At 44.8% G+C, this 24,947-nt stretch overlaps 2 protein-coding genes across 10 annotated transcripts in view; one reads left to right on the top strand and one right to left on the bottom strand.

Moving 5' to 3' along the window:
• The first annotated feature begins 40 nt into the window (after positions 1-40).
• itgb1bp1 (integrin beta 1 binding protein 1) lies at positions 41-3,447 on the top strand. Its single transcript, XM_076978122.1, has 7 exons — positions 41-235; positions 910-1,063; positions 1,138-1,216; positions 1,324-1,454; positions 1,605-1,697; positions 2,090-2,239; positions 2,683-3,447. Exons 2-7 carry the CDS (start codon positions 992-994, stop codon positions 2,752-2,754), a joined length of 597 nt encoding a protein of 198 aa, XP_076834237.1. The 5' UTR covers positions 41-235; positions 910-991; the 3' UTR covers positions 2,755-3,447.
• A 210-nt stretch (positions 3,448-3,657) lies between these two features.
• Positions 3,658-24,947, bottom strand: part of asap2a (ArfGAP with SH3 domain, ankyrin repeat and PH domain 2a) — a 60,548-nt gene continuing 39,258 nt past the window's right edge. For 3 of the 9 annotated variants that reach the window (XM_076977956.1, XM_076977964.1, XM_076977963.1), the window contains 8 exons: positions 9,580-9,647; positions 9,385-9,492; positions 9,061-9,280; positions 8,018-8,152; positions 7,796-7,919; positions 6,904-6,989; positions 6,661-6,740; positions 3,658-6,450 (listed from right to left, as the gene is read on the bottom strand). In XM_076977956.1, the coding sequence (XP_076834071.1) occupies positions 6,229-6,450; positions 6,661-6,740; positions 6,904-6,989; positions 7,796-7,919; positions 8,018-8,152; positions 9,061-9,280; positions 9,385-9,492; positions 9,580-9,647 (1,043 nt within the window). In that variant the 3' untranslated portion in view covers positions 3,658-6,228. The remainder of the gene's footprint in view (positions 6,451-6,660; positions 6,741-6,903; positions 6,990-7,795; positions 7,920-8,017; positions 8,153-9,060; positions 9,281-9,384; positions 9,493-9,579; positions 9,648-24,947) is intronic. The other 6 variants (XM_076977958.1, XM_076977960.1, XM_076977962.1 and 3 more) reach the window with 6 other exon arrangements.

Genomic DNA, 24,947 nt, shown 5'->3' with positions numbered 1-24,947 from the left:
TCGTGGACAGACCGGAAAGGTCATTTGGTCCCAGGACACGGTTCTAGTCCGGGATCTGTAGGGCGGTTCTGGTCTGTTTCCGTCAGTGCGTCTCCTTTAAGTGGGTTTGGGCGGCGCTGGGGAGGAAGTGAAGTGTCAACGCAAGTCTCGCCAAAACAGAAAGACCCAGAGAGATCGGCGTGTTGGTGCTGCTCGGTGAACCTCTAAACTGGGCCAGAGCAAACTCAAAACGGAGGTATTGGGCCCTGCGCGGTTGTTTAAATCGTCCATGTTTGAAACGTGTGCAGAAACAAACGGCCGAACCCCTGGGTGGTTAAAGTGGAGGTGCGGGTGGGGCGCAGTGTTTATACTAGTAACGCGGTTCCGTTACTTCCACTGGGGATTTCATGAACAAGTTCGGGACAGTGGGGGTTTTTTAGTGTGTCCGAGGTTGTTATAAGTGGATGTGTGTGGAGTCCAGTTCGGATGCAGAAGGGTGTCGGGAGGTTCGCTTATTCATCTGCACAAAGTTTACTGGCTGCACTCTAAAAGGGTGTCGGCTTGAAACCCAGGCACCATTTATTTAAAGGTTTCGGTTTTTATTTGCTGCAAGTTCAACAGGTAGCACCACTGTGAAGTAATATTTTGAGGCATGCTTGCATCCCAGTATCTTTATTGCCACTCAGAAAGCAGATGACCAGTATTTATGTTTAAGAAACACGGTTCTTGTGGGTGTGCTGATGGGCATAAAACTGCAATTCAGTTCGATAGAGATCTAGATATGATGCCTGTTTCTGCACTGAATGCATAGTATTTTGAAATATGGTATCATAGAAAAGTTAGTATACTTGTTTTGAAATGATCTTTCTATTAGGTATTGACAGATAGTAAAGTGAGGTCTCCTTAAATTCATTTTTTGTGTGTTTATAGGTTGCGTGAACATTCCCGGCAGTGGAAGTTGTCCTGTGTGCTGGAACACTGGGGGCCCGGAGTGCCGGCGTCATGGTGAAGAATGTTCCGGAAGGTCAAGAAGCGTCACAGCAGCAGCAGCTCCCAAAGCAGTGAGATCAGCACCAAGAGCAAGGTGAGATCCAACAGGGGCCCTCGACCAGGCCGCACCGGGGCCGCACGACTAACCATCACCTCCTCCTTGTGAAGTCTGTAGATTCCAGTCTGGGAGGTCTGTCCAGGTCCAGCACGGTTGCCAGTCTCGACACAGACTCCAACAAGAGTTCAGGTTAGCCATCGTGGACACACACGCTATGAACAAAGCACTTCATTTAAAAGTCTGTTGTTAACAGCAGTTATTAATCATTAATAACTCTTTTGCACCCAACTGCACAGGTAACAGTACATCTGAGGCATGTGCTGAGTTCAGGGTGAAATATGTGGGATGTATTGGGAAGCTGCACTTCGAGATGAGCAAGACCCTGCAGGAGCCATTAGACTTGGTCAGCTATATTGATGCAGCTCAGGTAGTCATACGTTTATTGCAGTGACTCAAGGCTTTGGTTCAGTGGCTGGGCTGGTTGCTTGGTCTCGGGACAATAACTCAGTTCGGAGCACATTCAGCTCCTGCTGGCCATGTTTAATTCTTACTATCCATCGTTGCGTTCAATCCAAAGCAAGATGGAAAACTGCCGTTTGTGCCTGGGGAGGAGGAGATGATCCTGGCCGTGTCCAAATATGGAGTCAGAGTCGCATCCCTGGACCAGTGTGTGAGTGACCATGACGCGCTACCATCAGGTTCCCCACAACAGAAAGGCCTTGGTACAGCAAGCCGTAGGAACAGGAAACACTGGGTTCTGCAGTTTCCTACATTACAGTTCCCTTCCAAACACTTGGGTGCATGTGCTCAAATGCATTATTCAGTGCACATTACATACACATGGAGGGAGCCCTTCATTAGGTACACCTAGTCACCTAGTATTTAGATGCACAGGGTGCTGGACATCAGTATAGTCCGTCAACACATTTCATATAGCGGCACCCACAGTATACTATAAAGTAGGAGTTTATAATAAAGACAAATCTGGGTTGGTTTTATGTAACCCTGGTTTTTACAGGGTTGGTTTTATGTTCTCCTGTTCTGACTCCGCCTCCTTGGCAGGCCGTGCTGCACCGGCACCCGCTCTACCTGATCGTGCGTATGCTGTGCTACGACGACGGCCTCGGCGCCGGGAAGAACCTGCTGGCCCTCAACACCACCGACAGGAAGCAGCAGGACTGCAGCATCTGGGTGTACCAGTGCAGCAGTGCGGTGAGTGTGTGGGCGAACCCACACGGCCCTGGTGCCACGCTCCGCTCCGCTGGGCTGGGCTGGGCTGGGCTGGGCTGGGTGTGGTACTAGCCATGTGCGTGCTAAGCCCCCCGGGTCAGAGGTGGGAAGACTGAACAAACATGGGCTGTGCATAGCGGCTCAGTCAGAGCTGCACACCTGATTATATAATGGAGCTTTGTAGAGCAATCTTAAAATCCTGTGATCTGGTCTTACCGGAATGCATGGTTCAAATGGATTAAAGATGGAGATATGAGAATTTTCTACATATACATATATATAATGAGAGAGATTTAATATTGTAGAGTGCAGAAAGTCTCCAGAGAAACGGGGCGTTTCGTAGAAGCAAAGTGCTTCTATGTGAAAATACATTTAGCCCATGTAACTGCATTACCCTTTGTGAGATGTTGTTTTGTCCACTGCAGGAGCAAGCCCAGGCCATCTGTAAAGTGCTGTCAGCATCCTTTGACTGTGTCCTGGCCTCAGAGAAATCCTGAGGTCCTGTACTCTCTTCTGGAAAACCAGGCCTTTACCGCAGAGCTCAGTGGCAACACACTGACCCTCAGGCTCCGGAGGTCCTGGCCAATGTTTACGGTGTGTGTAGAAGTCGCCTTGTTGTCACACTGGTGTGAGGCCTTGCTGCTCCTCTTTTACACGTGTAGGATCAAAGTGAAGTCCGTCTGCTCCCAGGTCAGTGTGTAAGGGACTCTGAGCAGTGTTTACACCAGTGATCAGTCTTATACAGCAGCCCTGTTGTTAGCACCACCACCACTTATATCCAAAGATCCATTTAGCAGGTTTGGGCCGTCTCCATTGTGTTAACCTTATTTAATGTTATTTAATGTAAATATACATTGAGCTCAGTGTTGTGCTATTGTAGCCCAGTAGCACCTTATGGGATTAATGCTCTTGGTGGTACAAGAAATACTTTCAGTGTGGCAGATCATGAAGGTTTCATCTGAAATGCTGTAAATTCCTCTTGCACAACACCCTGTTTGTGGATGGCTGGGGTGGGGGGGTCTCCCTCCCCCCTGCTGTTTGTTGCAAACCTCACCCACCCCTGTACAACCCAACCTCCTGATCCAGATGGGATCGGATCAGCTACCATGGTACAATAAAATTGAACTTTTCATTGATGTGAATTTATTGAAAACCTTTTGCCTCTTGCTTTTTAAATCCTTTTTGATATTGTACTTGATGAATTCATGATTTGTTTTTGTGGTATAGTTTGTCAAAGTGTGGGGAAAAAATAAAACAATATTCAATATAAAGTCCAGGTATGCGACTTGTGCTGTCGTGGTTGTCCACTAGATGGCAGTGCTATTCTAATTTTGTGACTTGGGCATGAAGACTGCACACATATAAGATAGCAACAACAAAATAGTACTAAACATCTAGCATGCTGAACAGCTGTATTTTTATTTCACAATTGTTTTAGCCAGCATAAACTGACATTAAGCATATATATATTTTACGGAACTTCAAAGGGAACATTGCAAGACAACTCATTGGTTTGGTTCACTTCCAGTTTTCCCATTTATTTGTACAGTATTAGAGTCAACAGGACATGGTAAATGAGAGTGAATCTAGGTAGTGTTGTTGCCTTGGTGTTAAAAGTGTTCTCTGAAGGTCTACACAGCCATCCTGGATTGATACACAACATCAAAACCGATGTTTAATTTTTTCATTTTACAATTAAATAGGCACATATGAAGTCTTCAGTTCTGTACAGTCCCAGACAGACAGTATCTGTTTCCAGTGAGTTAAAAGTCAGAGGAGTATTCTGGAAATTAATTACATATCCGCCCTTTTTACTGGTTACAGGTCACTGTGTTCTGTGCTCAACAGAGACTACGCATCTTTTTTAATTAAATGTTATATATAACACAATCTATAGAGTTGCTCTGCAACCACATCAAAACTCCAATCACATAAAATGTCTTCCTGTACAATGTTACATCTACAATCTCCCCTTCTGAGCAGGACTGTGTTGAGAAATGTTAAGTGTGTTTGAGGAATGGATCTGTTTTTTCCCTGAAGCAGGTGCATGATGAGGAGAGGTCAATGTTGGTCCTGTCCCTCACATCCTACACTCTGGTCAGACATGAATTCCCCAACATTAATAAAACATCCTTCAAATACACGGAGATCTCATGAAACTAAGGGAACTTCAGGCCACATTAACCTAAAACATCAACTTGACTATATTACGTTTAAGTTACTATATTAACTGGTCTATAAGGTTCACTATTCACCCTATTGCCCTAAACTGAATATGCACAACAGCAAGCAGGACGCCTGGTGTGGCCAAACAGACCAGTACCGAGCCCGGGACCCTCCCTGGGCTCCAATCCCGAGCCCGGGACCCTTCCTGGACTCCAGTACCGAGCCCGGGACCCTCCCTGGGCTCCAGTACCGAGCCTGGGACCCTGCACTTTTCCTGTGGGTCTCTCAATGAATCCATGAACTGCTAGTCATCACAATCATCACCACCCATGAAATTAAGCAGCAGAATAACTTTAGTTTTGTTAGTCAAATAACAAGCTTCTCTCTCTAGCATTCACACAAACAAAACGTTTCCAATGTTTCTCTACCTCTCTCTCTCTCTCTCTCTCTCTCACACACACACACACACTTTTGCTCCTTATTCCCTTCTTTATCTCTCGTTTTCTCTCACTGGCCCTGCCTCCCTTTCTCAGGCACGTAGTGCAGGACAAGAGCTCTCCCAGGTGTGAACAGTGGAAAGTCTATTTATATGTTCTGAAGTGGGGCGACTCGGGTAGAAATGGGAACAGCCGAGCACCCCTACAAGGGGGCGGGGCTTGCTCCAACCCCCCGAGTTAGTGCCGGCTTGCTCCGCCCCCGTTTTCCTTCAACACGTCACCTTCAACCGTGCCTGATGTGGAATGTTTGTGGGCAGAACCGGATACACAGGTTTGTTCAGCTGGGTAAAAACAGCACCGCGCGTGAAGACGTGGACGCTGTAGAGCGGTGCATTGTGGACGGAGCCTTCATCATCGTCATCAGCGTGTCCCTCTCACACCACATCCAGCAGAGCTAAAGTTAAAAGTGCAGTAATTGCATCAAAGGCGCTGACTACATTCACTTCTCCCCAGTCTTCATGGTCAGTGGAAAAACGGAAAAAAAGAGGGAAAGTCCAACCCAAAAAACTTCCAGAACAAGTTGTACAGTCCCTGTGGAGCGATGAGAGTATGTATTATAGACGGTGAGTAGGAGGCAAGGAACAGGAAGCACAAACTGCCACCCAATGGCGCCCCCTAGCTGCAGGCTGCTGGAAGCTACGGGGTGCAGGCACAAGCTTTAGGGCGAAGGTGATGAGGACGAGGGGAACAAAGGGACAAGGCGGCGAGGCCGGGAGGCGGGCCGCACGGGCCGGGCCGGTATCGGGCACCTTCGAACGTCAGTCCACCATGAAATGCACGAAGGTGACAGGAAATGCGCCTCTTCTCAGCGGCTCCCCCTCTATGTGGCCCAGCTGGGGAAAAAACCGACAAGACGTTAAGTGAGGAACACAAGCTCGGGGTGAGTGGATCAGTGTTTACTGTAGCGCTTTACCAAAAGCAGCGCCAGGGACCCACGTGAAACATGCAAACGAGCTTTGTGGCATTTCCACTGGAAACAAATGACCCCTTGTGCACTTCCTGTACTAAGGACGTGTGTAGCTGCTGCAGCTGATAAACAAAAGGCGCACGGGGAGGACACGAGGACGCGAGGACGCTCGTCCCCAGGCCTGTCCCAGCGTCTCTGGAGGCAGATGCTTCACGAGGCCTCCCGGGCTGGGCTTGAAGATCTGCCCAACCCGCCTGATGAGGCCGTCTGGAGGATTAACGGCCAAAACGCTGCTAACGGACGATCGGAGGAGAGGACAGACACCAGGGGGAGGATGAGGTCATCGCGTGCGTCCCGGCAGCCGTGGTAACTGGAGCTCGATAAAACACTCCGTCTCTGTCTCACCCTTTCTCTTTCTGGCTGTCCATTGTCAACACTGAGTTGGTGGTGCTCACAGAGGCAGGCCTGTCCTTCACACCCACGACACACACACACACACTCACCCACCACTCCTGGTCCTCCTCGCCATCCACCACTATAACCTCCCCCTCAGTGAAGGTCAGCTCATCGGGGTTGTCCGCTACACAGTTGTAGATGGCCTTCACACGCTTGGGCTTCTGTTTCTAACACACACACACACACACACACACACACACACACACACACACACACACACACACACACACAGGACTTGTTTGTCAGGCATACAGAAACTCCAGGTTTGCATTCTGGGCACTGTTTGTCTTTGGTGAATATATCTACACACAGAACCGTCCCTGCTCAACCTCCGCATTCTCACTTTGTGCACTTCCTGGTGATGCGATAAGACTCACCGGGTACGCTTTCCTGGGCATGTGTCCAGGAGGCAGGGGCTGAGCGCTCGCATTCTGAAGGCATCCAGGAACTTCCCTCGCTACTCACCCAAACAGGAAATGACATGGCAGTGAAAACAAAGCAAAGGCCATCAGAGATCAGGCAGCTCACTTCTCGAACCTGCCAGACACCTTCATTCCTAACGCACACACGCACTGTACGGATTCCCCCGGCTGGACTGGAACAGCAGACCATCTACTTACAGTTCGGGTTGTTTCTTGCACATCTACCTGGTCTCTCGATGGAGTCCGAGCGTGCCAGGGGGCCCTTGCTGAAGCCTTTATCGGTGCTGCAATCAATGATGGAGAAGATTTACTTCACAGAGTGTTCTGAGTTCCATCACGTCCACGATACAGCGCTAGAGAGCCTCGACTACGGCCACACACCCTCCACCCTAATGTGTGTGAAAGCGGGTCTTTGAGAGGAATTAATGTCCGTGGTGGAGCCGTAATGCCCTGTGGGCTTTTTCCACCTTTTTAGCACAAACGGAGCCGTTCAGCATCTGAATATCTAAATGTGTCCTGTGCTGCCTTGCACACATAAAAAGTAACACTAAAAACTGTCCCAACAACTACAAACAGTTGGAGTTGTTTAGCACTTGTTTAGTGATCATGGCTGGAATCCACCACCGTCCTCAAATACTTCCTGGTTCTGGTTTGCAGCACAAACAGAACATGGCTCAAAAGTCCAGGACAGCATGGACTGGCCTGACCCGACCTTAGAGCCCCGTTTGTCCCCACGGTGGAAAAGAGGCGTACAGCTGGACAATTCTGCCTTAGCCGCAGTCTCTCAGTGTGAAGGGTAGGAGGCGCTCTTAATGCTAACACAGTAAGCTGGGGTTAGAAAGAATGAGTCAGTGTTTGTGTGTGATAGTATGTATATGTGGGGACCTAAAACTTGTTTCAGTACATTCATATGTTTATATGTACAGATATACAGATTATCTGCTGGACCTGAACCAGAATTTTGGCTGTGAAACAAAAGGATGTTACAGGGGGTCAACACTTTTGGATTTGAAGGATTTAAATGGCTTTAAGGATTTTCAGCCATTTTGTGTGTGTGTGTGTGTGTGTGTGTGTGTGTCCCCACTCTGACCTGGAGCCTGCGGTCCTGATGTTCTGTCCCACCGCCACTTGTCCCGGTTTCGATTGCACATTCATGGGCTCCATCATGCCGGTCGTCTTAGTGACGGGAGGCGGTGGAGCGGCCGGCGCTATGACTACAGGGAGCAGAGCGTTGGTACCGCTCGGCCCGTCAGGCCGAGCCCATCAGACACACACGAGCATCGCTGATTACAGAGGACGAGGCTCTACTCACGGGAGGCGGAGGTGACCCGTACGGGCGGCACAGGGGGGTGCATGTTGGGCGGATCAGAGGAGGACCGCTGCCGGCCCGCCAGGTCCAGAGAACCGGGCTTCCACACTGGAGAACCCTGAAGACTAGCCAGTTGTGCTGGAGAGAGAGATGGAGGGAGGGAGAGGGAGAGACAGAGAGCGAGCGAGCGAGAGAGAGAGAGAGAGAGAGAGAGAGAGAGAGAGAGAGGGAGAGGGAGAGAAAAGGGAGAGGGAGAGGGAAAGGGAGAGAGGGGGAGAGGGAGAGAGAGAGAGAGAGAGAGAGAGAGAGAGAGAGAAAGAGCGCTAGTGAGACATTATCCACAAAGGAAGAGCAGCTTTCCCATAGTCACCACCACACAGAGGACACTGTGTTGGGTTTCTCAAGAAAGATCCGGAATATGCGTCAGTTTCTTTTTCTGGGCTCTGGCTCGGCACCAGGCCAGCAGTGCACCACTCGGACATAATCACATTAGAGGCGGAGAGGACAGGGCCCCACATGACCTCCACAAAGAGGAGAGCTCAATGACCCAATCTCATAACAGCCTCCCACTGCAGTGGCCACTGATACAACAGCCTTGTGAATTAACATGCAACTGCACTGCACTATGAAAAGAGCCTTCAGGGCTCGACAAGTGCTCACACTCACTCAACGTGCTTTCAGAAAGATTAAGAAGCCATTATTGTCATCATACTTGTGTACAGTCATATTTGGCACGATTCCCATCCATAAAGGGAGATAAAGAATTTGCGGGGGTGTCATGGCACGTCTCAAACGAGGAAACAGTTGTTGAATTCCGTTCTTCGCCACCAGCAGTTTTGTGAAAACAGACGCCAAGCTACCACATATGGTATCGATGTGCCAGTCGTCTTTTTAGACTTCTAGAAAGTGACCCAAAACCACTGATTTCCTGGTGACCACGCCCCCTCTCTTCATAGGCCCAAAGAGTCTCCGCCCCCTCCCCTTAAACTGTGCCCACTGTTCATTATATCGTTTCCATCTTAAGTGCTGAAGCTGAGGAGGGGTACCTAGGTTGCGGGGCGGTAGGGGCGGGGCCGAGGCGGTGACGGGAACCCCAGAGGCGGGGCTGCTGTTCAGGATGGTCCCGTACGTCTCGTTGGTGACCACGCTGGGCAGGTAGCGGCGCTCCTGCTTGTCCTTGGGCAGGCCGGACGCCGTGGGCTGCGGTGCGGAGCTGGGGGGCGTGTAGCAGCTGACCGGACGCTCCTCTCGCCGCAAGGGGCTGGGCTGTGGGGTCAAAGGTCATCGAGAGGTCAGCCGGAGACACGTGTGCTCTAGCCTGCAGCCCTGAACTGGCAGCTTTATGGCATGTAGACCATCAACTGGCGCACCTTCTCGTCCAGATCTTCATCGCTCTCGTCCAGGTCTTCGTGTTGGAGCCGCCACTCGTATTCCACATGCACGTGTGCGTTGAACTTGCCCGCCAGTGCCTGGGTGAGCTGAGACACACGCAGAGTTCACGTCTACACGGGGGCTTTGAGAGGCTTTAATCTCCAGCCAAGAGTGGGTGTTGGACACACACTCACCAGCTCCTCACACTGCAGGTGCTTGAGTCTCCGTGCGATGTCCAGTGGCGTTTCGCCCACCTCGTTAGCTGTTCACAGAATTCAAGAGAATCCCCACACACACACACACACACACACACACACACACACACACACACACACACAGGATCAGTGAAGAACATTTATGCTAAACTGTAATCATAAGGGTAGAGGGGTCCATTATATGACTGCAGTTAAATAGGTGTATGCATTAATCTGAACATAAAATTAAATCCTCCTGCAAGGTCACTTTAATGTTTTCCTGTAATAAAGGAGACATTATTTTGTCTGACACACACACACACACACACACAGTGTTGTATAAAGTATTAGGGCGTACTCACACTAGGCACGGTTTGCTCGTTTCGTGCTGGGGCCCGGTTATCCCCCCTCCACACTCCCCCTCTGGACTGCACTCACACTGCCTTCATCAACCCGGCCCGAGCACGCTTACGTCACTATGGAGTTCACGATTCTCTTTTTATTGTATTTTTGGAGTCATTTTGGGAGTTCCAGCGAAATGAACCAATCAGACGAGGCACCAAGCGGGCCCGGGCACGGATAGCGCTCACACTAGAAGCAAACCGTGCCCGAGTCCACATGAATCGTGCCCTGGCCCACCTCTTCAAGCGGGCCCGAGCACGGTTAACTGATCCGGGACCGGATCACAGAGCCTAGTGTGAGTACGCCCTTAGAGACCCATACTTGAGTAAAAGTACAAGTACTCTATCAAAAAATTGACTTGAGTAGAAGTTGAAGTGTTTTTGTTAAACTTTACTTTAGTAGAAGTACAGAAGTATTCAGCATTTTTTGTACTGCAAGTATTGCAAGTAGTTTATTATAAAATGTATTACTCAAGTACTGAAAGTAAAAAGTATTGTGTTTTGAATTAATTAAAGAAAGCCATCAAAGTTTGATTATCAATTGTTTTTATATATCACTTACAAATCAAAGATGTCAAAGACCACAAATATAAGTGTTCTGTATGTACTTTAAAAACTGGGCTTAACACTTCGTACACAAAAAACAGATAACCTATGTCCCGCTACGTCGTAGGTTTGACGCAGAAGTATAAGTTCGCCTTAATTTAGCTGAGAAAGCGAGGTGTATTTTGGACGTAAAAAATCCGTCCGTCGGATTCTAAGGGTGAGCCTACTGCCCTGCGTTACCCTTAATAAATACAGTATAAATACACTACACCAGGGGTACTCAAATAGAAATGATGAGGGGCCACATTTTATTTTTTTCAATCACTGAAGGGGCCAGTTACAGGGTGGGGGAACGTAAACTGTCGGGGGGGGGGGGGGGGGGGGGGGGGGGGGGGGGGTGTCGAACGCATTTGGTCGTATGCTACCTGTTTGTTGTTGCCATAGACCATAGACCATGCGGCTCTTTGGCGCTGCCCTAGCGGCTCCCTGGAGCTTTTTCAAAAATGTTTGAAAATGTAAAAAGATGGGGGAAAGAAATATATTTTTTGTTTTAATATAGTTTTTGTAGGAGACAAACATGACACCAACATTCTTAACGTTTTCCAATGCTGTAAGAATGTGTAGAATAAATTAAATTAAATTTCAACATTTATGTCACTGAAGATTTGCGTCATATCCTGCGACTCACGTTTCTATTAGCGGGGCTTCAGGGCAATGAACAAAGTCATGTTTGCAGGGTTCATACACCTTTATAAGGTGGAATTAAAACACTTGTACGTCACTTTCAAGGTCCATTTCAATAATTCCCAGCACGTTAAACTTAATTAAGTTAAATATTTATTAGTGGTGGGCCGTTATCGGCGTTAACGGCGTTCGTTAATTTGATACTCTTATCGGGCGATATAATATAATAAAATTATCGCCGTTAATCTATTCTTAAAGTTGGGTTGGGAACTGGGACAAAATAGGTAAGCAAACTGATGACTTTCACCTTGATAGTTTAGCTCGGGTGTATTCCTAACCAAATTGCACAGTAGGGGCGAGAACGAGTTTTCAAACCTGTGAATTACAAATCGTACGTGTATTTACATGGATGCAGCCATGAAGTCGCCAGGTTTGCTTAATGGAAAATTCATTTTTAAGAAGCTTCCTAATGGAGACATTGACAAGACTAAAGTTGTCTGCAATGCGGAATTCGTTTATTGTAGGAGTTCTACCAGTCTGAAGTACCATTTAAACCAGACCTGGGCAAACCACGGCCCGCGGGCCACATCCGGCCCGTTGTGCGTCCCTGTCCGGCCCTCGAAGGTCGCGAAGGCCAATCATAAATGAAACAAATATCTATGTCGTGCGTGCAATACAACTGTGACGCTTTTATTTTGAAAGGGCTACGTTTGTGTTAATTCCGTGTGGACGTACCTGCGTGTGTGTGTGAGCTGTGCGAGAAACACTGTAGGTGATCAGCGACAAGTTAAGGCTTTTGGGAGTGTATGTTGCACCTCGCGCGAACCTCCGCAAACGGCGGAAAATTTACGTGACGAATTTTTATTGTGCATTGTGTTCCAGGTTTGAAAAGTGCTGGAATTTAGGCTAAAGTACTTGAAAATGCTTGAAATTGTAACTGTATTTCGATTCACAACAAATAGCTGACTGAACAGGGGGTTATTCCAGAAAGCGGGTAAGTAAACTCAGAGTTAACGAAAGCTCAGGTTTTCTGTTCCAGAAACTGAGCTTAGAGAGAACCTGAGTCAGCTGGGAAATATTGAAATGGACCTTGAAAGTGCCGTAGAAGTGCTTTAAAGCTAGGTTTAAGCCAGGTTTATACTTGACGCGAGGCGAGCGGCGCGAGGGTCCGCGCGGCGAAATTTATGTAATCGCGGTGGCGGAGGGTCTCACACGCTGTTGATTCGCAAGGTCGTGCACCTCTCGAATTTTGTAACTTCGCACGCGCGCCGAGCTTCAGCGCAATGAACAAAGTCATGTTTGCAGGTTTACAAGGTGAAATTAAAGCATTTATACATGTGTATGTGTTTATGTGTGTATGTGTGTGTCTCTTTTCTCATCTGCTGCTTCTTTCTAATGTTTTTGGTTATTTAATAATTTATTTTAAATTGTTGGTGATTTATTCTAATCATTTTTAGTTTTATATAAACTCTTGTTGCTTATTCTCTTGTAAAGTGTCCTTGTGTGTCTTGAAAGGCGCTTATAAATAAAATTCTATTATTATTATTATATACGTCACTTTCAAGGTCCATTTCAATATTTCCCAGCACGTTAAACTTAAGTTAAATATTTATACATATATTCGAAATGATCCGAAATAATTCGCTTTTTTATCACATTATTTAATTGTTGTTTATTTTCAAAACGCCCAATCTTAACATCTTCACGTTCTCTCATGTTTCGTCCTAGAATTACAAGAGGCTCGTATTTGTTAACATAATACAAGAAAACTGTTCATTCAGATGGCTATTTGTTGTGAAACGAAGTAGTTACAATTTCAAACATTTTCAAGTATTTAGCCTAAATTCCAGCACTTTTCAAATCTGAAACAAAAAGCAACATTAAAATTGGTCAGGTAATGTTCCTTCCCCTGTTTTTGAGGGGTGTTTCTTTATACCAACACACATCGTTTTGGAGAACACTGCACAGAATGTGACGCGGCAAGTATAAGTGCCTCCTCCGTTCGCGGAAGTTTGCGTGAGGTGGGCGGAGCCACTGTGATGACGTCATTATTGTTTGTGTGGCCCTCTGACACAATTCAGGTTTCTCATTTGGCCCCTTGTAAAAATTAATTGCCCACCCCGATTTAAACCCACAGCACCCGTTTGCTAATGCTGACGCTGGGTCAAGCACTGATGCAGCCCAGGGGAAGAGTCGCCGCCGCCGCCGAAAACAGGTTAAATGTACTAAATGTTGGCTTACATTTCAAATATCATGTTTAGCTGAATAAACATGTTATCAACCCCTTTTAATGTACAGTATGTAGGCTTACAAATTCATGTTTAACTGAATAAACCGTTGAACACGAGTAGCCTACACTTTAGTTGTGTTGCTAAAAACACAACTCAGCGTAACGTCGCCTTTATTACCAGCTAATGTTAAGTGACTTCTGCAGCACGTCATGAATATAATTAGGTTAGTTAGCAAATATATCTAACCTAACTAGCGCTTACTGCGCTCTTGTGCTGTTACCAAACACGGTAGCATCTCTTTTAATGAGATAAAAAGCAAATTACTTGGAATAATTTCGAGTATATGTGTATTTGTATAAATATGTAAATTAAGCTGAACGTGTTGGAAAACACTTAGACCTTCAAAGTGCCGTACAAGTGCATGAATTCCACCTTGTAACTTCGCACACACAAAAATCGAGTGGTGCAAAAACTCGCGACGCAACAGCGCACGTGGTCAACGCACATGGGCGAAGCCACCGCAATTGCGTCATTTTTGCTGCGCGGACCCTTGCGGCAATCACGACGTGTCAAGTGAACCTAGATTACGAAGCTCAAGTGTTCAGTGAAGGCAGCAGCAGAGTAAACAAGATGTGAACGGAGCATGCACAGTTTTGTCATAAGACAGCTTGATCGCTTGACCCGGTGACAGCGCCAGCTAACATGTTCTACTTCGTTACTATACAACTCTGGTGGTGGTGATGTAGCAGTGGTGGTAGTGGTCATAGTGGTAGTGGTGATAAAGACGACTAACTCCTTTGGTGTTAAAAACATTGGTGGTGGAAGTAGTGTTTATGGCCATAGTGATAATCTTCACTAAACCAGCAGATGCAGCAATTTAGCAGATGCAGCAATCCAGCAGCCAATCAGCTACCATAGCTACTTTGACATAAAAGCAGACATCAAGAGACTCAGGTCAACACATTCTGTCGCGAAAACAGTAAGTGTTAGATTTCAGCAATGACATTTTATGAGAACGGAGCAGATTGCACTATGTTTGAAGATGCTGACGACGCAAAGATGGAAAAGCTTGTTGAAGCATTTGAAAAAATGAGTCTGAAAAGTGAGGAGAGCGGTCTGGACCAAGCAGACGGCTATATCAACCGAGCGGCCCTCGGAATTATTCGAGCGGTGACCGTGGATCTTTTGAGCCAGGTTATCAACAAAGATATCAAAGATAACTGTTACGGCTGCAAGATGGATCACCCAATCCAGCATCAACATGCATGGCTGTATGAGCCTGAAGACTTCTGCTTCGGCGTTGGCGCCCCTAAACTGCTAAAGAAGCTGTTTAAGCCATGGTTCAGTCACACGCTATCCAGAGCTCTCAAGATGTGCGGCATTAACAAGCCTCCATCGCTGGAGAAAATCCAGGGTGCTGCAGAGGCCATAGTGGCTGAGCTTAGTGATGAACAGAACATTATGGGGGCTCTCAGAGACAACCGAGAAAAACATCTCAACGTCTGTAGTGAGGCCGTGTATGAGGACGTCACAGACTACTGGAAAATTCATGAGGCGTTGAATCGGAGTGAGAATCTTGTGTGAAATTCTTCACCTGCGTGAGCTACAGTGCTACAGCCCATGTTGAAATAAGCAAGATCTAATGATGTTATTGTTTTATCCTTCTGTTTGTATCAATAAAAGAATGATCGTTAACAGGTCTGATCATTGTCTATTTACCGTACCACCATGACCGATCGAGTGTTCAAAAATATTTACTATACGCCATCGTGTCCAGAGTGGTTTAAAAATAAAAGTGGGATCGAGGCTACCAAGGACTTCGAATCAATTTAAAACAAAGGTAGAGTACCTAAAGCTTCAACGGATCAAGGGAAAGAGCTTTTCAACAAAAGCATTGAGCGTTGATGAAAAAAACATAACATTTCACACTTTTCCACCAGCAAGGGACAGAAAGCATTTGTCTGGTGAATGATTCATCAAAACAGTGAAATCCCAAATGTGGAAGTATTTTACGGCAGTCAACACGCAGAAATACACAGACTTGGGACAGGATCTGGTCCGGTCATACAATCACACACAACACAGAAGCATTAAAATGAATGAAGACAACTCCTTCTGTGTGTTAAAAACATTGGTGGTGAAAGTGGTGGTGGTACTGGTTGTAGTGGTGAGAAAGAAGACAATGAGACATGAATGAAGACCAGTGTGTTAAAAACATTGGTGGTGGTGGTCAGTGTTGTATAAAGTTTTAGAGACCCATACTTGAGTAAAAGTACAAGTACTCTATCAAAAAATTGACTCGAGTAGAAGTTGAAGTGTTCTTTTAAAACTTTACTTAAGTAGAAGTACAGAAGTATTCAGCATTTTTTGTACTTAAGTATCGCAAGTAGTTTATTCTAAAATGTATTATTCAAGTACTGAAAGTAAAAAGTATTGTGTTTTGAATTAATTAAAGAAAGCCATCAAAGTTTGATTATCAATTGTTTTTATATATCACTTACAAATCAAAGATGTCAAAGACCACAAATATAAGTAAGTAAGTAAGTAAAATACATTTATATAGCACTTTTCACAGGCACAAGCCACAAAGTGCTTTACAACGGAAAATAAAATAAAATAAATCAAAGACACAAAAACACACACTATAAAACAGAAATAAAATACAGTGTACAAGGTCAACGGCTGCAACCTCCACCACTAACTAAACGCCTGCGTAAAAAGGAAAGTCTTTAGCTGTTTTTTAAAAGTATCTACAGTGTCAGCTGATCTTAAATGTGGAGGAAGTGTGTTCCACAGTTTTGGAGCAACCACCTTAAATGCTCGGTCTCCACGAGTCTTTAGACATGAGCGTGGCACAGACAGTAAACTCAGGTTGTTTGACCTGAGTAATCGTGATGAAGTGTAGGGGTGGAGCAGGTCAGCGACATACACAGGAGCTGTGTTGTGTAGTGCTCTGTATGTTAAAGTTAAAATCTTGAACTGGATCCTGAATTCTACAGGAAGCCAGTGTAAGGATTTTAAAATGGGTGTTATATAAGTGTTCTGTATGTACTTTAAAAACTGGGCTTAACACTTCGTACACAAAAAAACAGATAACCTATGTCCCGCTACGTCGTAGGTTTGACGCAGAAGTATAAGTTCGCCTATAAGTATAAGTTCGCATAAGTGCATGAATTCCACCTTGTAACTTCGCACGCACAAAAATCGAGTGGTGCAAAAACTCGCGACGCAACAGCGCACGTGGTCAACGCACATGGGCGAAGCCACCGCAATTGCGTCATTTTTGCTGCGCGGACCCTTGCGGCAATCACGACGTGTCAAGTGAACCTAGATTACGAAGCTCAAGTGTTCAGTGAAGGCAGCAGCAGAGTAAACAAGATGTGAACGGAGCATGCACAGTTTTCTCATAAGACAGCTTGATCGCTTGACCCGGTGACAGCGCCAGCTAACATGTTCTACTTCGTTACTATACAACTCTGGTGGTGGTGATGTAGCAGTGGTGGTAGTGGTCATAGTGGTAGTGGTGATAAAGACGACTAACTCCTTTGGTGTTAAAAACATTGGTGGTGGAAGTAGTGTTTATGGCCATAGTGATAATGTTCACTAAACCAGCAGATGCAGCAATTTAGCAGATGCAGCAATCCAGCAGCCAATCAGCTACCATAGCTACTTTGACATAAAAGCAGACATCAAGAGACTCAGGTCAACACATTCTGTCGCGAAAACAGTAAGTGTTAGATTTCAGCAATGACATTTTATGAGAACGGAGCAGATTGCACTATGTTTGAAGATGCTGACGACGCAAAGATGGAAAAGCTTGTTGAAGCATTTGAAAAAATGAGTCTGAAAAGTCAGGAGAGCGGTCTGGACCAAGCAGACGGCTATATCAACAGAGCGGCCCTTGGAATTATTCGAGCGGTGACCGTGGATCTTTTGAGCCAGGTTATCAACAAAGATATCAAAGATAACTGTTACGGCTGCAAGATGGATCACCCAATCCAGCATCAACATGCGTGGCTGTATGAGCCTGAAGACTTCTGCTTCGGCGTTGGCGCCCCTAAACTGCTAAAGAAGCTGTTTAAGCCATGGTTCAGTCACACGCTATCCAGAGCTCTCAAGATGTGCGGCATTAACAATCCTCCATCGCTGGAGAAAATCCAGGGTGCTGCAGAGGCCATAGTGGCTGAGCTTAGTGATGAACAGAACATTATGGGGGCTCTCAGAGACAACCGAGAAAAACATCTCAACATCTGTAGTGAGGCCGTGTATGAGGACGTCACGGACTACTGGAAAATTCATGAGGCGTTGAATCGGAGTGAGAATCTTGTGTGAAATTCTTCACCTGCGTGAGCTACAGTGCTACAGCCCATGTTGAAATAAGCAAGATCTAATGATGTTATTGTTTTATCCTTCTGTTTGTATCAATAAAAGAATGATCGTTAACAGGTCTGATCATTGTCTATTTACCGTACCACCATGACCGATCGAGTGTTCAAAAATATTTACTATACGCCATCGTGTCCAGAGTGGTTTAAAAATAAAAGTGGGATCGAGGCTACCAAGGACTTCGAATCAATTTAAAACAAAGGTAGAGTACCTAAAGCTTCAACGGATCAAGGGAAAGAGCTTTTCAACAAAAGCATTGAGCGTTGATGAAAAAAACATAACATTTCACACTTTTCCACCAGCAAGGGACAGAAAGCATTTGTCTGGTGAATGATTCAACAAAACAGTGAAATCCCAAATGTGGAAGTATTTTACGGCAGTCAACACGCAGAAATACACAGACTTGGGACAGGATCTGTGTATCTGTCATACAATCACACACAACACAGAAGCATTAAAATGAATGAAGACAACTCCTTCTGTGTGTTAAAAACATTGGTGGTGAAAGTGGTGGTGGTACTGGTTGTAGTGGTGAGAAAGAAGACAATGAGACATGAATGAAGACCAGTGTGTTAAAAACATTGGTGGTGGTGGTCAGTGTTGTATAAAGTTTTAGAGACCCATACTTGAGTAAAAGTACAAGTACTCTATCAAAAAATTGACTCGAGTAGAAGTTGAAGTGTTCTTTTAAAACTTTACTTAAGTAGAAGTACAGAAGTATTCAGCATTTTTTGTACTTAAGTATCGCAAGTAGTTTATTCTAAAATGTATTATTCAAGTACTGAAAGTAAAAAGTATTGTGTTTTGAATTAATTAAAGAAAGCCATCAAAGTTTGATTATCAATTGTTTTTATATATCACTTACAAATCAAAGATGTCAAAGACCACAAATATAAGTGTTCTGTATGTACTTTAAAAACTGGGCTTAACACTTCGTACACAAAAAAACAGATAACCTATGTCCCGCTACGTCGTAGGTTTGACGCAGAAGTATAAGTTCGCCTATAAGTATAAGTTCGCATAAGTGCATGAATTCCACCTTGTAACTTCGCACGCACAAAAATCGAGTGGTGCAAAAACTCGCGACGCAACAGCGCACGTGGTCAACGCACATGGGCGAAGCCACCGCAATTGCGTCATTTTTGCTGCGCGGACCCTTGCGGCAATCACGACGTGTCAAGTGAACCTAGATTACGAAGCTCAAGTGTTCAGTGAAGGCAGCAGCAGAGTAAACAAGATGTGAACGGAGCATGCACAGTTTTCTCATAAGACAGCTTGATCGCTTGACCCGGTGACAGCGCCAGCTAACATGTTCTACTTCGTTACTATACAACTCTGGTGGTGGTGATGTAGCAGTGGTGGTAGTGGTCATAGTGGTAGTGGTGATAAAGACGACTAACTCCTTTGGTGTTAAAAACATTGGTGGTGGAAGTAGTGTTTATGGCCATAGTGATAATCTTCACTAAACCAGCAGATGCAGCAATCCAGCAGCCAATCAGCTACCATAGCTACTTTGACATAAAAGCAGACATCAAGAGACTCAGGTCAACACATTCTGTCGCGAAAACAGTAAGTGTTAGATTTCAGCAATGACATTTTATGAGAACGGAGCAGATTGCACTATGTTTGAAGATGCTGACGACGCAAAGATGGAAAAGCTTGTTGAAGCATTTGAAAAAATGAGTCTGAAAAGTCAGGAGAGCGGTCTGGACCAAGCAGACGGCTATATCAACAGAGCGGCCCTCGGAATTATTCGAGCGGTGACCGTGGATCTTTTGAGCCAGGTTATCAACAAAGATATCAAAGATAACTGTTACGGCTGCAAGATGGATCACCCAATCCAGCATCAACATGCATGGCTGTATGAGCCTGAAGACTTCTGCTTCGGCGTTGGCGCCCCTAAACTGCTAAAGAAGCTGTTTAAGCCATGGTTCAGTCACACGCTATCCAGAGCTCTCAAGATGTGCGGCATTAACAATCCTCCATCGCTGGAGAAAATCCAGGGTGCTGCAGAGGCCATAGTGGCTGAGCTTAGTGATGAACAGAACATTATGGGGGCTCTCAGAGACAACCGAGAAAAACATCTCAACGTCTGTAGTGAGGCCGTGTATGAGGACGTCACGGACTACTGGAAAATTCATGAGGCGTTGAATCGGAGTGAGAATCTTGTGTGAAATTCTTCACCTGCGTGAGCTACAGTGCTACAGCCCATGTTGAAATAAGCAAGATCTAATGATGTTATTGTTTTATCCTTCTGTTTGTATCAATAAAAGAATGATCGTTAACAGGTCTGATCATTGTCTATTTACCGTACCACCATGACTGATCGAGTGTTCAAAAATATTTACTATACGCCATCGTGTCCAGAGTGGTTTAAAAATAAAAGTGGGATTGAGGCTACCAAGGACTTCGAATCAATTTAAAACAAAGGTAGAGTACCTAAAGCTTCAACGGATCAAGGGAAAGAGCTTTTCAACAAAAGCATTGAGCGTTGATGAAAAAAACATAACATTTCACACTTTTCCACCAGCAAGGGACAGAAAGCATTTGTCTGGTGAATGATTCAACAAAACAGTGAAATCCCAAATGTGGAAGTATTTTACGGCAGTCAACACGCAGAAATACACAGACTTGGGACAGGATCTGGTCCGGTCATACAATCACACACAACACAGAAGCATTAAAATGAATGAAGACAACTCCTTCTGTGTGTTAAAAACATTGGTGGTGAAAGTGGTGGTGGTACTGGTTGTAGTGGTGAGAAAGAAGACAATGAGACATGAATGAAGACCAGTGTGTTAAAAACATTGGTGGTGGTGGTCAGTGTTGTATAAAGTTTTAGAGACCCATACTTGAGTAAAAGTACAAGTACTCTATCAAAAAATTGACTCGAGTAGAAGTTGAAGTGTTCTTTTAAAACTTTACTTAAGTAGAAGTACAGAAGTATTCAGCATTTTTTGTACTTAAGTATCGCAAGTAGTTTATTCTAAAATGTATTATTCAAGTACTGAAAGTAAAAAGTATTGTGTTTTGAATTAATTAAAGAAAGCCATCAAAGTTTGATTATCAATTGTTTTTATATATCACTTACAAATCAAAGATGTCAAAGACCACAAATATAAGTGTTCTGTATGTACTTTAAAAACTGGGCTTAACACTTCGTACACAAAAAAACAGATAATCTATGTCCCGCTACGTCGTAGGTTTGACGCAGAAGTATAAGTTCGCCTTAATTTAGCTGAGAAAACGAGGTGTATTTTGGACGTAAAAAATCCGTCCGTCGGATTCTAAGGGTGAGCCTACTGCCCTGCGTTTACCCTCAATAAATACGGTATAAATACACTACACAAGGGGTACTCAAATAGAAATGATGAGGGGCCACATTTTATTTATTTTTTTATCACTGAAGGGGCCAGTTACGGGAGGGGGGGATGGCGAATGTAAACTGTCGAGGGGGGGGGGTCGAACGCATTTGGCCGTCTGCTACCAGTTTGTTGTTGCCATAGACGCAATCCCCAGCATCGTCTTGAGATCGCGGTGCGTGATTTCAAAATAAGAGCGGATAGCGCGATTGAAAAAAAAAAATCCTTAAAAAAAAAAAAAACCCACTTTTCAAAACAGCTCGCGGGCCAGAAATAGATGGCCCGCGGGCCGCTATTTCAGTATGGGGGCACTACACTATAAAAATCGTGCACATGATTAGTCAGCACGAAAAGAGACACGGATTACTGTTGCTAAAAACACAACTCAGCGTGACGTCGCCTTTATTACCAGCTAATGTTAAGTGAATTCTGCAGCACGTCATGAATATAATTAGGTTAGTTAGCAAATATATCTAACCTAACTAGCGCTTACTGCGCTCTTGTGCTGTTACCAAACACGGTAGCATCTCTTTTAATGAGATAAAAAGCAAATTACTTGGAATAATTTCGAGTATATGTGTATTTGTATAAATATGTCAATTAAGCTGAACGTGCTGGAAAACACTGAAAATGGACCTTCAAAGTGCCGTACAAGTGCATGAATTCCACCTTGTAACTTCGCACGCACAAAAATCGAGTGGTGCAAGAACTCGCGACGCAACAGCGCACGTGGTCAACGCGCATGGGCGGAGCCACCGCAATTGCGTCATTTTTGCTGTGCGGACCCTTGCGGCAATCACGACGTGTCAAGTGAACCTAGATTACGAAGCTCAAGTGTTCAGTGAAGGCAGCAGCAGAGTAAACAAGATGTGAACGGAGCATGCGCAGTTTTCTCATAAGACAGCTTGATCGCTTGACCCGGTGACAGCGCCAGCTAACATGTTCTACTTCGTTACTATACAACTCTGGTGGTGGTGATGTAGCAGTGGTGGTAGTGGTCGTAGTGGTAGTGGTGATAAAGACGACTAACTCCTTTGGTGTTAAAAACATTGGTGGTGGAAGTAGTGTTTATGGCCATAGTGATAATGTTCACTAAACCAGCAGATGCAGCAATTTAGCAGATGCAGCAATCCAGCAGCCAATCAGCTACCATAGCTACTTTGACATAAAAGCAGACATCAAGAGACTCAGGTCAACACATTCTGTCGCGAAAACAGTAAGTGTTAGATTTCAGCAATGACATTTTATGAGAACGGAGCAGACTGCACTATGTTTGAAGATGCTGACGACGCAAAGATGGAAAAGTTTGTTGAAGCATTTGAAAAAATGAGTCTGAAAAGTGAGGAGAGCGGTCTGGACCAAGCAGACGGCTATATCAACAGAGCGGCCCTCGGAATTATTCGAGCGGTGACCGTGGATCTTTTGAGCCAGGTTATCAACAAAGATATCAAAGATAACTGTTATGGCTGCAAGATGGATCACCCAATCCAGCATCAACATGCGTGGCTGTATGAGCCTGAAGACTTCTGCTTCAGCGTTGGCGCTCCTAAACTGCTAAAGAAGCTGTTTAAGCCATGGTTCAGTCACACGCTATCCAGAGCTCTCAAGATGTGCGGCATTAACAAGCCTCCATCGCTGGAGAAAATCCAGGGTGCTGCAGAGGCCATAGTGGCTGAGCTTAGTGATGAACAGAACATTATGGGGGCTCTCAGAGACAACCGAGAAAAACATCTCAACGTCTGTAGTGAGGCCGTGTATGAGGACGTCACGGACTACTGGAAAATTCATGAGGCGTTGAATCGGAGTGAGAATCTTGTGTGAAATTCTTCACCTGCGTGAGCTACAGTGCTACAGCCCATGTTGAAATAAGCAAGATCTAATGATGTTATTGTTTTATCCTTCTGTTTGTATCAATAAAAGAATGATCGTTAACAGGTCTGATCATTGTCTATTTACCGTACCACCATGACCGATCGAGTGTTCAAAAATATTTACTATACGCCATCATGTCCAGAGTGGTTTAAAAATAAAAGTGGGATCGAGGCTACCAAGGACTTCGAATCAATTTAAAACAAAGGTAGAGTACCTAAAGCTTCAACGGATCAAGGGAAAGAGCTTTTCAACAAAAGCATTGAGCGTTGATGAAAAAAACATAACATTTCACACTTTTCCACCAGCAAGGGACAGAAAGCATTTGTCTGTGAATGATTCAACAAAACAGTGAAATCCCAAATGTGGAAGTATTTTACGGCAGTCAACACGCAGAAATACACAGACTTGGGACAGGATCTGGTCTGGTCATACAATCACACACAACACAGAAGCATTAAAATGAATGAAGACAACTCCTTCTGTGTGTTAAAAACATTGGTGGTGAAAGTGGTGGTGGTACTGGTTGTAGTGGTGAGGAAAGAAGACAATGAGACATGAATGAAGACCAGTGTGTTAAAAACATTGGTGGTGGTGGTCAGTGTTGTATAAAGTTTTAGAGACCCATACTTGAGTAAAAGTACAAGTACTCTATCAAAAAATTGACTCGAGTAGAAGTTGAAGTGTTCTTTTAAAACTTTACTTAAGTAGAAGTACAGAAGTATTCAGCATTTTTTGTACTTAAGTATCGCAAGTAGTTTATTCTAAAATGTATTATTCAAGTACTGAAAGTAAAAAGTATTGTGTTTTGAATTAATTAAAGAAAGCCATCAAAGTTTGATTATCAATTGTTTTTATATATCACTTACAAATCAAAGATGTCAAAGCCCACAAATATAAGTGTTCTGTATGTACTTTAAAAACTGGGCTTAACACTTCGTACAAAAAAAAACAGATAACCTATGTCCCGCTACGTCGTAGGTTTGACGCAGAAGTATAAGTTCGCCTTAATTTAGCTGAGAAAGCGAGATGTATTTTGGACGTAAAAAATCCGTCCGTCGGATTCTAAGGGTGAGCCTACTGCCCTGCGTTTACCCTCAATAAATACACTACACCAGGGGTACTCAAATAGAAATGATGAGGGGCCACATTTTATTTATTTTTTTTATCACTGAAGGGGCCAGTTACGGGGGGGGAGGGGAGATGGCGAATGTAAACTGTCGAGGGGGGGGGGGGGGGGGGGGGGGGGGGTCGAACGCATTTGGCCGTCTGCTACCTGTTTGTTGTTGCCATAGAAGCAATCCCCAGCATGGTCTTGAGATCGCGGTGCGCGATTTCAAAATAAGAGCGGATAGCGCGATTGAAAAAAAAAATCCTAAAAAAAAAAACCCCCCCACTTTTCAAAACAGCTCCCGGGCCAGAAATAGATGGCCCGCGGGCCGCTATTTCAGTATGGGGGCATTACACTATAAAAATCGTGCACATGATTAGTCAGCACGAAAAGAGACACGGATTACTGTTGCTAAAAACACAACTCAGCGTGACGTCGCCTTTATTGCCAGCTAATGTTAACTGAATACTTTAGCACGTCATGAACATAATTAGGTTAGTTAGCGAAGATATCTAACCTAACTAGTGCTTACTGCACTCTTGTTCTGTTACCAAACACGGTACCATCTCTTTTAATGAGATAAAAAGCGAATTACTTGGAATAATTTCGAGTATATGTGTAGTTGTATAAATATGTAAATTAAGTTGAACGTGCTGGAAAACACTGAAAATGGACCTTCAAAGTGCCGTACAAGTGCATGAATTCCACCTTGTAACTTCGCACGCACAAAAATTGAGAGGTGCACGACCTCGCGACGCGACCGCGCGCGTGGTCAATG

This window comes from Brachyhypopomus gauderio, chromosome 17, assembly GCF_052324685.1.
Source record: "Brachyhypopomus gauderio isolate BG-103 chromosome 17, BGAUD_0.2, whole genome shotgun sequence".
Taxonomy (NCBI): domain Eukaryota; kingdom Metazoa; phylum Chordata; class Actinopteri; order Gymnotiformes; family Hypopomidae; genus Brachyhypopomus; species Brachyhypopomus gauderio.
This window is presented reverse-complemented; position numbering and strand designations above follow the sequence as displayed.